At 41.8% G+C, this 12,787-nt stretch overlaps 1 protein-coding gene across 3 annotated transcripts in view; it reads left to right on the top strand.

The window, feature by feature from the left end:
- Window positions 1-8,875, top strand: part of ZNF35 (zinc finger protein 35) — a 12,332-nt gene extending 3,457 nt beyond the window's left edge. For all 3 annotated transcript variants that reach the window (XM_017522212.2, XM_037732771.1, XM_037732800.1), the window contains 2 exons: window positions 718-862; window positions 6,775-8,875. In XM_017522212.2, coding sequence (XP_017377701.1) covers window positions 718-862; window positions 6,775-8,021 — 1,392 coding nt within the window. In that variant the 3' untranslated portion in view covers window positions 8,022-8,875. The remainder of the gene's footprint in view (window positions 1-717; window positions 863-6,774) is intronic.
- The last annotated feature ends 3,912 nt before the right edge of the window (window positions 8,876-12,787 follow it).

Here is a 12,787-nt window from a genome sequence, read left to right as displayed (position 1 = left end):
AAAAAAAAAAAACAAAAAAAAAAATCTGGGAATGGGACCTGTGTTATCCATATTTTTTAAAACTTTTCAGGTGATTTCAGTCAGGTTTTGACAATGCTAACCAGAGCTTCTAAAACTTTAATGTGCATAAAAATCACCTAGGGGCTCTTGTTTAAATAGTTAAAATTGAGATTCTGATTGAGGACATCTAGGTGATGGTCTGAGATTCTGCATTTTTTGGCAAGCTTCCAGGTGATGCAGTTACTGCTGCTGAGCTTCAGACCACACTTTGAGTCATGAGGCTGTACACTGTGCTGTCCTTAATGTTTCAAACGCACCACTTACCATTACTAGTCAGATGAGGGCAGAGGTGCCCCAGAGCCTTTCTGTAATAATATCATTAAAACCTTGCTGCTTTGATCTTTAGATCCCACAAAAGTTCACTCTGAAAATTCTCCCCATGTGCTCTCCCCTCCTATCATATACTCACTGGCAAGCTAGGCGTAGATTCTGGAGCAAGCAGTGAGGTGTGATCAAAATGATAAGGAAGAGAGTAGCTGGCTTGCTTCTCTGCCCAGTTACCGTGGAGGTTGGGGGAGACCCTGGCTTCCTTTTCTGTTTTTAAAAAATTGCTTTATGGACTCCAGGAATAGATAATTATGTTCTCATTCTCAAAACTTTAATCATACTACCCCCTACCACCAGTTCCCTCTTAAACATGTGCCTGCTTGTCTCTAGGGTCAGAACATATTCTGGGACATGGCGGTAGTCCTGAAAGCAACTCAGGAGGCACCTGCTGCTTCACCCCTTGGCAGCTACTCATTACCGGGGACTCTGACCAAGAGTGAGATACAGGAGACTCATGGGACCATGAGCTTTCTAGGTATGGTTCAATTCTCTGATTCAGAATCTGGCCTTTGGGGTTTCTCAGAATCTTTTCAGAGACTATGGTGTGCATCCAGTCTCCAAGGTTGGGCAACAGAGTACTGAGGTGTTGAAAGTGTCAAGGAAAGCTGGGTGGGAGAATGATGAAATGCCTGTGCCTTTGTTATGGGAAGTGGCTTATTTTGCACACAGGCTCAAGATACTAGACAAACATAGGTGTTGTGCTGAAACCTTATCAACACCAATATGGCACCATGTTCAAGAGGCTAAAGAAGAGACCCAGAGCCAGCAAACAAGACATGGAATTTTGCTAGACGTTTATGTACAGGGTAGAGAGTCTAATGGCAGCTGGCTGGACATAGGAGAACCACATGGCCCAGCGGCACAGGCTGGTCAAGAGAACTGCAACCACTTACAAAAGGCATGCAGTTTATCTAGCATTTTCACTTAACACGCTCCCCCTAATGACCTCCACCTGGTAGCCTTAATTTAGCTCAAAACAAGGGGCCTCAATCCCCTGGAGGGCTCACATTCCACTGAAAGGGGTGAGGAATGGATAAGGAATGGATCTCCAGGTTGGCCACTTCTAGAATCCTTTGCTTGAATTCCAAACTGCATTCAGGTGTGTGTGCCATACAGGCTTATTCTCAGGGTATGCTTAAGTTATTGCTATTATGTATTTACCATACAATAGGTGAATTCCAGATTCACTTTTTAGTGAGATTTATTGTTCAGTGAGTTTCATCTCTGTGTACACATGTAGTCACATGTCCTCTTTATATGCTTTGTAGTTAGCACAGGTTGGTGAGGCTGCAAGAAAAGCTAGCTAAGGTAGGAACAGTCAACTTTTGTGGTGATTTTGAGCAAATGCCCTGGAGATGTTCTGTTTTCATAGATCTTTGTGCAAATTATAGGGGATTTTGAGCAGCTATGTCAACCATAATGATGTTCAAAACTAGGTCTTCATGGAGGCTACTGATGGCTTATCACCTTGTTCTCTCTAACTTAGGACTCGGGGAAAGTGTATTATGTCCTAAATATCTCAGTGGCAGTGGCAGAAGCTTGCCTATGGAGGAGTGACATGTAAGTGAGGGTCAAGAATGCAGTAGCCATGAGTCCTGTGTTTCAAAGCACTTATCAGATGACTGCCAAGCCATATTCTTTTTATGAGTCTGCCAGAGATTGAATACTTTGAACCCACTCTCCTCCCTAGCCAGTTCCTCAGGCATCTGGGGACCAAGTCACTTTCTTAAACCAGTCCTATGGGGAAGACTAGGATCTCTGCCTAGATTTTCTTGTCTCGTCTTTAATTATTCCCAGACTCTCAGCAACTTCTGTTCCCCACCTTCTGCTTTCTGTTCCAGTCTCTCTGGTACATTCCCCTGTGTGTCACTTACTTTCTGTCTCTTTGCTTTATCAGCCATTCATAGTCTTAACCTCAACAGTTCGACATCATCAGGGATGGCCTCCCTTTTTCTACTTTGCCTCTTACCTCAAGACCGAGTTCATACCCAAGACTTAGCATTTTGTGCTGCCAGCTATTTCCATAGCGATGGCAGGAACACTGCCAACACTATTTCCATGGTGATGGCAGTAGGCGATGGCAGGAACACTGAGCTCCACGTGTGAGAGACATCTTAGTGGGGTTGCTGCCCTACCTGTAGTAACTCTGTGGCTTTGAGTAAGTCCTTTCTCTCTCTGGACCTTCATTTCCTTTTCTACAAATTGTGTGTGTTTGTTCATTAAGTATAGGATTTGTTGGCACCCTCCTTCCTATGTGCCAGGCAGTGTGATAGGTGCTGGAGATGCAGAAATGAGTAAGACACAACCTTACCCATTTTTTAGCTCCCACACAATTGAAGAAGAACAGTTTCATCTTCATAATGAAATTGTATAATATACATGAAAGTACTTTGGAAATTGTGATGTTACTGGGTTTTTAGTATCTGAGCAAGTTTTAACTACAGTTTCCATATTTTAACTAACGTTGAATTTATTAAAGTTTATTCATTTAAAAACCAATTTTTAAGCTATTAGGCATATTTTTTTACTTCATCCATACATCTAGAAATATTTGTATAAAAGGGGTTTTGCTCCTGTTGCTCAGGCTGGAGTGCAATGGTGTGACCTTGACTCACTGCAACATCTACCTCTTAGATTCAAGTGATTCTCCTGCTTCNAACTTTTTTCTTTTTTTTTTGAGATGGAGTTTTGCTCCTGTTGCTCTTCTTGCTGAGGCTGGAGTGCAATGGTGTGATCTTGACTCACCGCAACCTCCACCTCCCGGGCTCAAGTGATTTTTCTGCCTCAGCCTCCCGAGTAGCTGGGATATTTGTATTTTTTCTTTAATTCATGTTCAGTTAAGCTTCAAATTTTACAGATTTAATTTTTTAAAACATTTCAGCCAGGCACAGTGGCTCACGCCTGTAAATCCAGCACTTTGGGAAGCCGGGGCAGGCTGATCACCTGATGTCAGGAGTTGGAGACCAGTCTGCCCAACATGGTGAAACCCTTTCTCTACTAAAAATACAGAAATTAGCCGGCCGTGGTGGTGTGCACCTGTAGTCCCAGCTACTCTGGAAGCTGAAGCAGTAGAATCACTTGAACCCAAGAGGCAGAGGTTGCAGAAAGCCGAGATTGTACCAGTGTACTCCAGCCTGGGCAACAGAGTGAGGCTCCATCTAAAAAAATAAATAAAATATTTAAACATTTAATTCTACCTGCTTATTACATTTCTTTATATAAAACATAATTACAAATTTTATATCTTTAGTTCTTTAAAACATTCCAAACACCTAACTGGGCATACTTACAAATCATGTAAGTAAGATTTTGATAAACACACAGCTTTTATAAATGTAATGAATTGGACTTATAAATTTAGTAAATCAAATTACCCTTTTTACCTCACAATATAGTCACCAGCTAAAATGTCAGGCTCATGTAGCATTTCAGGTCTCTTTTTAAAAAGAGTGAAAGAAAAGTATTGATTTCAAAACTATGGCTATGCCTATGTTCTAGTTGGTCACAAATTAGTTTTTGCTTTAGTTTCTCATTATTTCTGTACTTACTTAATTTCTCTAGAGCTACATGTAATCCTACATGATTTAAAAAAAGGAAAAATACCATTTCAAATAAGCCAAAGTTATATGCTCAGATTATTTGCCGATTAATCTTTTCACCCAAGGAGATTTGAACTTGTCTACACCAGATAGACCCTAATTCTCTTTTCTTAGACTCTGGGCACTTGCCAAGACCCTAGGTCTTACTTTACTCAGTGATGAATCACTTGCATGAAAACCTTCTAGGCTACAGTTGCACCTGGTTTTGTAATGGTTTTGACATAAGATTATTCAAATAGAAGGAATTGTTTCCACGATTGGCTCTAATCCATTTAGTAATTCCCATTGATCTTCATTTTTTATGCCTAACATTCTAAATCTCCCAGGAAGGAGGGTAGGAGTGAAGGTCTGGGAGACAGTACAGCTGTGAACTGAAGTTTTCATGGGCTCTCTTTCTCTTGGAGAGATGCCCAGTTGGGGGATGGGAGGCCCAGGTATCAGTGATGGGGGAGTTAAAGCAAAAGAGGAAGTGAAAAGAAGCAAGGAAGGAGACTTTAGATGGGAGAAGAATAAAGTGGGATGTAGGTGATAAAGAATAGTAGAGAGCATCAAGTGAACAGAGCAGTCAGCAAAAGAAAAAGAGAAGAGACATGAAACTGTATATGGAAAAATTCAAAATATTTCACGCACAAAAATTACAAAAACAGGAGAGGAGAGAGATGAAGAGGCAGTAGTAGGTAGAGGTAACAGGAAAAAAAAAAGCAGAAGATATAAGAGCAAGTAAACTACAGAGAGAAAAATAGTACGTTTTTTAAAAGTGGCTAATCAGAACAGTCGGAATAGAAGTAACCAGAAGAAGTATAGCATTTCAGATGTTTCTTTTTGAGACAGTCTTGTTCTGTGTCGCCCAGGCTGGAGTGCAGTGGCACGATCTCAGCTCACTGCAGCCTCTGCCCCCTGGGTTCAACAGTTCTCCTGTCTCAGCCTCCCAGGTAGCTGGAACTACACGCATGTGCCACCACACCTGGCTAATTTTGTATTTTTAGTAGAGACGAGGTTTCACTATGTTGGCCAGGCTGGTCTCAAACTCCCAACCTCAGGTGACCTGCCCTCCTCAGTCTCCCACAGGGATTACAGGCATGAGCCACCACTCCTGGCCAGCATTTCAGATTTTTATTGTCATAGTTGGGGCTTTATTATATCCACCACTTGGGTGTTTCTTTTCTCTGACACTGCTCATCTTGTCTGAATGATTGTGATAGAATTTCTGATTACCATAGTCCTAACCAGGCAATCAAACCAGGCTGTTTTCCTACCTCCAGTATTGCTTTGTACCACCCAACATCCTTGTCCCACCCACTCGTATCACTGGTTAGATGGTCATCCTGTAGGATATTTCCCTCTCATGGGTGCTAGACTCACCCCTGTGCAGTTGCAGCAGTTATAACCTGAAGCTCACAGCACCACTGCTCATTTCTGAGCTGACATCACCAGTAGGAATACTTCCCTCCTCTACAGGCTTGCTACTCATCCCTGTTACCCGTTATTTCACTTGCCTTATTTCCTGAGCTTGGTTTAATTGACAGACACTTGTTAAGGGTTCACTGTGCCAAACCTGGGTTACATGGGTGCACATTTCAAGGTCAAGGATGGTGAGGGTAGAGAGGAGACAAACATAAAGTACTACTACAGTGTTACTGATAGAAGGACTCCTTTTTGACACCATTAGTTTCTGAAGCAATGGAAAGCATCCAGAGACTAATCAGTGTCATAAAGCTTCAGGGAGTTTTGATGTTCTCCTGGTATTTTCTGGCATCGTGGACCAGGCTATGCTATAACTCAGCAAGGTCAGCTTTCCTTGACACAGTGCTAAGCTATTTCCATGACACAAGGGTAAGAGTTTGCTATGTATGGTTTATTTTTTAATTCTCCTAGTGTAGCTGTCTGTCACCACAGCAACTCCCCTCGCCTAAGGGTTCATCTTTCCTTCTGGCCCGTCACAGCATCATCGGTCAGCCTGAAAGTCGCTGCACACATTCAGAGCACTGTGTTCCAGGCAATGTCTAAGTAGTTGACATAGAGTAACTCCATTAATCTACTCACGGCCTTTCGAGATAGATACTGTTAGTATCCCTGATTGGGAGATCGGGAAACTGAGACACACAGGAGTTAAGTTGCCCAAAGTCATGCAGCTAGTTAGTGTCAGAGCAGAGATTTGAAACCAGGCAGTCTGGCTCTAGAATCCATGTTCTTAACCTGTATGCTTCATGGCCTTGCAGTGTTTTGTATGCTTTTGGCTGCTGTGGCTGTCTTGGTAGCCAGTGTGACCCTTTCTGTCCATGCTTATCCTTTCTTTGATATCCAGCATCCTCGACACAGAAGCCTCAGTTGCCAGATCTTTCTGCTTACAGGTAGCAAGCCTCCCTAATTAACTGGTAGGTTGTAAGCAAATCCACACTAAGGTAATGTAAGAAGGCAAACCTAGGGAGAGGCTGGTGTCCTTCATAACTGGTCTTCATTGTAAGATCAGTCATCAGACAGCCAGGAGGAATGCTGTCTGGAAATTGGGCCTCCCTGGCATGAGGCAGTGGGGTTAAGCATCTAATGAAGGTAAGTGGAAGTGCTGGAAAGACCATGAGACAGTGGATTCTGCTGTAGGTAGCGGGGCAGGCACAGCCCCAGCTGAAGAACCCACAGAGGACAGGTAACATGTGATGGAATTTTTTGATGTGATGAAGCCATTTTCTGGAGGTGCTGAAATCACACGCTTCTTTTTATGACTTGATGATCCTATTCTTTTTCTAGGCCAGAGAAAGCTAATGTTTGTATTTTCTGTTTCTTGGTTCAGGTGCTGAAACCAAGAACCTACAGTTAATGGTTCCAAAAACTGAGATATGTGAGGAAGCTGAAAAACCCCTCATGATATCAGGAAGAATCCAGAAAGCTGATCCTCAGGGACCTGAGTTAGGAGAAGCTTGTGAAAAAGGAAGCATGTTAAAGAGACAGAGAATAAAGAGAGAAAAGAAAGATTTCAGACAAGTGATAGTGAATGACTGTCACTTACCTAAAAGCTTCAAAGAAGAGGAAGATCAGAAATGTAAGAAATCTGGGGCAAAATACAGCCTTAATTCTGGAACTGTTAAAAATCCAAAAACCCAGCTTGGGCAAAAGCCTTTTACGTGTAGCGTGTGTGGGAAAGGATTTAGTCAGAGTGCAAACCTCGTTGTACATCAGCGAATCCACACTGGGGAGAAACCCTTTGAATGTCACGAGTGTGGGAAAGCCTTCATTCAGAGTGCAAATCTTGTTGTGCATCAGAGAATCCACACTGGACAGAAACCTTATGTTTGCTCAAAATGTGGAAAAGCCTTCACTCAGAGTTCAAATCTGACTGTACATCAAAAAATCCACTCCTTAGAAAAAACTTTTAAGTGCAGTGAATGTGAGAAAGCCTTTAGTTATAGCTCACAACTTGCTCGGCACCAGAAAGTCCACATTACAGAAAAATGCTATGAATGTAATGAGTGTGGGAAAACATTTACTAGGAGCTCAAACCTCATTGTCCACCAGAGGATCCACACTGGAGAGAAGCCCTTTGCCTGTAACGATTGTGGCAAAGCCTTTACCCAGAGTGCAAACCTTATTGTACATCAGCGAAGCCATACTGGTGAGAAGCCATATGAGTGTAAAGAGTGTGGGAAAGCCTTTAGTTGTTTTTCACACCTTATTGTGCACCAGAGAATTCACACTGCAGAGAAACCTTATGACTGCAGCGAATGTGGGAAAGCCTTTAGTCAGCTCTCTTGCCTTATTGTCCACCAGAGAATTCACAGTGGAGATCTTCCTTACGTGTGTAATGAATGTGGGAAGGCCTTCACATGTAGCTCATACCTACTTATTCATCAGAGAATCCATAATGGAGAAAAACCTTACACATGTAATGAGTGTGGGAAGGCCTTCAGACAGAGGTCAAGCCTCACTGTGCACCAGAGAACCCACACGGGGGAGAAGCCCTACGAATGTGAGAAGTGTGGTGCAGCTTTCATTTCTAACTCACACCTCATGCGACACCACAGAACCCATCTTGTTGAATAACAAGGAAGAAAGAGGAAGACCTCCAGCATTGGTCATAACGTTCTGCATCCCAAATGAGACACCTCTGCTGTTTCTTCCTCCTTTAGAAAAGCGAGGCCTATATCCTTAACAGTTACAGTTTTCAGGAATGCAGCACAAAATACAAGATAAGCATTTCAGAGGCTAATTTAAAGAAAACGAAAGTAAGCACCTAAAGGCAAGGACTTTGTTTTAACTGTACCTTAAGCGGTCATATTTTCTGAAATGGAATGTGGCTTTCTTAGGAATGGGTCATACAAGGCTAAGTGGTAATGATGCTGTTTGGGGAAGGTCTTTTTTGCTTAATTTTGTTTTTTAAAACTTTGATCGTTGCTTGAGCAACAGGCAGGTTATTTGCCTGTTTGAATTCTGGTTGAACCATGTATTCTGGTATTTCTGGTTAAGTGGTGACTAGGTAAGGAAACTACTTGGGGTAGCAATTCAACAATTCATTTATGAACATTTATAAGCTTTCCATTTCCTAGGTAATTTTTTAAAAGCCAGTAAAAAAAAAAAAAAAACTGTCTACTGTACCTAAAATGGACAGAAAAAGGAAATGGCCTTTTTCCTTACTGTCTATACCTCCTGAACCTTGGTATTGTAAAGCTCTGGGGATCTCTGAGTCTGTTCTGACCAATTCCTAGTCTGCATGGCCAAGCACTCAAGAATTGATGGACACCACACACCAGCTATATGTTTGCTAAGATCGACAGCTCCTTCTCCAAACTACTCAAACCCCTAATTCCCATCGCATTCCATTTGGGTGAGATGCAACTAACAGCCCCCTTCCTGGATAAAGGAGTCAAAGAATAAAGCTTGCCTAGAGGCATGCCCCAGTTGTCTCTGCTGTCATTCTGCTCAACTCCAGCCAGGGGTCTCAGTTTATCAGTTTAGGTTTCATTCTCACATTCTGGATGGTGTTTAGAAGAAATGGTAGAGTTCTTCTCATTCTGAGAGGACAAAAGAGGGAAAGTGAAGGGAGAGGGGAAGTGGAAGTAAGATTCCTAAGGTCTTAATTTGTTTTTTTGAGAAGTTCAGAGGAACTGGAATATGAAAACTTTTAGAAGGATGAAGAAACTGGCTAAGGTAAGATATCTTTGTTACCATTGAGCCTTTACTCCTGGAAAAATGATTTATAAAACTATGCAATAGGTAGAGTTAGGTAATAATATTGTCTTGTGTTTATATAGAACTTGTATTCCTTGTTGTATGTGTACCCTCATGTATTGATCGTGATACCTGGCACATATCGCACGCTTTCACATAGATCACTACCTTGGTCCTTACAACACTGAAAGAGGTGGTTGCCCGTTTACCTGAGAATGGTAATTTAGTGCAAGGCCAAGTAACAAGTGACAGCCTTATATCCAAGTCCAGGACCTGAATCCTGGCTCTCTGTTCTGACTCACTACTTACCTAAACACCTGTAATTCCCATGCAGACCTGTGGGGGAGACAAAGTATGTAGTCTCACTTTTCAAGTGAGGATGCTGATGTGAAAGATTTTGGGGTGTGCTTTAGGCACTGTGACCAGAGAGCAGCAAACCTAAGACTAGAATTTGGGTCTCCCGATTTCTGGCCCTATCCCTGTTCCAGTGCCTTAGGGCATGCAAGAGCATTTATCATAAATGCTGAGCCTGATGCAGCTCTCATGCAGAAGTCCCATGCATTCATTATCACATTTCTACAAGACCAAATATTAATCACATAGTGTTTTCTAGTTTACAGAGAACTTTTTTTTTTTTTTTTTAGTTGGAGTCTTGCTCTGTTACTTATGCTGGAGTGCAATGGCATGATCTTGGCTCACTGCAACCTCTGCCTTCCAGGTTCAAGTAATTCTTCTGCCTCAGTCTCTGGAGCAGCTGGGACTGCAGGTGTGTGCCACCACACCTGGCTAATTTTTTTGTATTTTTAGTAGAGACGAGGTTGTAGTATGTTGGCCAGTCTGGTCTTGAACTCCTGACCTTACGTGATTCACCTGCCTCAGCCTCCCAGAGTGCCAGGATTACAGGTGTGAGCCAGCACGCCTGGCTTACAGTGTACTTTCACATACAGAAGGCATACACAAGAAAGCTTATTAATTTCCTCTTTTTCCTCCTTCCTCTAGCTTTTTTGTCAAAACATATACAACTTATTTTCCCAGTTTCACTCTAAATCATAGAGACAGAAATACAGGAAGTCAAAAAGATTCAAAGTAGGATCAAATACTCATGCCCTAACCAATCCTAACAGTGACTGTTCCAGTCTCCCTGACGGAATGGAGAGACCCAAAGATAATGCGATGTGTCTCTGCTGAGAGTAGGAACAAGTTAATTTTTTTCCCCAGACTTATCAGGAAGCTGAGAATAGCAGGAGAGCACGTCTGAAGATTTGAGATAACTGTGACCTTGACCCACCAAGAGACCAAAGCTACTTTGCTGAAAGAATAACAGCTGGGATTTATGACCATTAAGACAGTTAAACCATTCTAGTATCACATATGTTTATCCTCATAATTGAATACTCAATTATAGATGATTGTGATTTTCATTCATAGGTAGTTCAGAAAAGCTACCCAGTAGATTATGATGCAAAACTAGGTTTGAGATTCACTGACCCAATCTTGCAGTAAAGTAGTAGTTTTAAACCTTGGCTTCACGTTAAAATCACCTTGGACCCTTTTTTAAAATTTACATTTCTAGACCTCAGTATTTTTTAAAACTCTGGAGGGGATTACAATGTACAGCAAAGGTTATGAACCACTGTAGCAAAAAGTAAAGGCTGCAGGCCAAGAATGTGTGTGATCAAAGGTGGAGGGGGTGGGGGTGCTCCAGTGTAAAGATCTGTATGTGCAAAGCATTCTATGTAGTTTCAGCAAAATAGGACACTTACTTTACACTGACTGGACTAGGTGTCCAAGAGTGCCTTTGCCAACCGTTGGATGTTAGAGGATTCTGCCACTTATTTGTATTTAAGTGAATATACCAAACATTTTATTTATATGAGCAAACCAAGTTTTACACAACATACTTTTGGTACGTATTATGACTTTTTACATTTCTACTTGGATTTCATCTCTAGGTCTGAGTTTCCGCAAACCTGCATCCAGGTTCAGGGCCTCTGATTCTGCACAAATCATGTGAGCCAAGTGGATTGATTGCTAGACAGATTGGATCCTTCCCCAGCTAATATCTCTCCATCTTAATTCCAAATAAATTGGAATTATCCTTCCCCAGCTAATATCTCTCCATCTTAATTCAGAATAAATTGCAGCCTGCCATTTTCTTTATGATTTATAATAAGGGAGGAGTGACTGCCTTTTGTCAGTTTGCTTAGGTTCCTATTCGTTGGGCTCATCTCCCATCTCTTTTGGGTAGTCTTGCTAGAAGTGGTTGGGAACTCTGAAGCCCCATTTTCCCAAGTTGCTGAGAGCTGTCAGACTTAGCTGTCCAGAAAAGAGCTCTGTTCCAGGCCTAGTGATTGTCGTTAAGAGTAGAGCCAGAAAAGTCTGTCCTCATCCTCAAATGAGACCAACAGACATATATTAAGTGGAACACAGTGATGCAAAACTGATGGTGAAATCATGTACAGTACTCTGGGAGTGCAGGAGAAAGGCTTCAATTCCTAACACACACAAAGTTACAGACTCAAACACAGCCATAAATTCCTCCAGGCTTATGAAGAGGTGTCTTTGGACAAAGCTAATTCTTCATCTGCCCTGGATCCCCTTCCTTAGGTAGTGGTCCTTCTCCCACATCTGTCGCCTATCCACTTGCTCATCCAGTGTACGCACTGCAACCTTTCTGGGGTTGCAGCCCCTTTGGGAATCCATTGGAGATTGTGGATCCTCTTCCCCCAAGAAATGGATGTTGCACATCAAATCGTGCTCGCTTGGGGGTCATGCAGGCTCTCTGAAGCCAATATATAAATCTAGGGCCTTAAGTCTAATCTGGGGATACATTACATAATCACCAGTGACGTTTTTTTTAAATGAAGTTAGGCCAGACAGATAACCTTTAAAATTTGTTTTTCTCTTGGATTCCTTCCCTCATCAAATGACATTCTCCCCACTACCTAGGGCACCCAGATTGAATGCCCAAAAGGCATTTCTGCCTTCCTGAGCATCACTCATTGCTTAGAAAAGTATTTTGTGTTTACTTTGTGGTGAACATCATGCGAGATTCTGGAGTGCCAAAGCAAACGTGGTCTGCCCTGCCCTGTTATGTCTGTTGTGGGAAAAATACCAGGATTCCTAACATGATTTACTGAGCTCTTAATCTCTTTCCAGGCTCATCTCTTCACTTTCAGGTACCTTTTACTGAGGCCTAGAGGCACGTGCTTGGTCTTCTCTGTGCCTTTGCTCACACTTTTCTTAGTTCCTGTAATACCTCATCACTACTTCCCACTCAATCCCCTTCTACTTTTGCAAGCTTAAGTTTCTTGTAATATTTGGTTCAAGTTCCATCTCTGGGAAACCCCTGACTACCTTATGGCCAAAGGCGTATTCAGAAGTATATTTATTAATACATGTATACAAGTGTACACGCTGTGTATCCAGAGATTTACTTTTTTACTTTAAAATGAAAATTTTGGATTAAAAATTGTGTGTATAATACAGTTCTCATATACTATTGCAGTGATATATACTATATACTATTAAGAAGTATATAGATAAATTACCCAAAGGAAATAAGAAAATAAAAGTGGTTAAATGACTTACAGCCATACAGATGGCTAATTACAGGCTTAGATTCAAACCACTATACTCTG

Source organism: Cebus imitator, unplaced genomic scaffold, assembly GCF_001604975.1.
Source record: "Cebus imitator isolate Cc_AM_T3 unplaced genomic scaffold, Cebus_imitator-1.0 Scaffold0, whole genome shotgun sequence".
NCBI lineage: Eukaryota > Metazoa > Chordata > Mammalia > Primates > Cebidae > Cebus > Cebus imitator.
The sequence above is the reverse complement of the archived record's forward strand: the minus strand, read 5'-3'. Positions and strand labels throughout refer to the sequence as shown.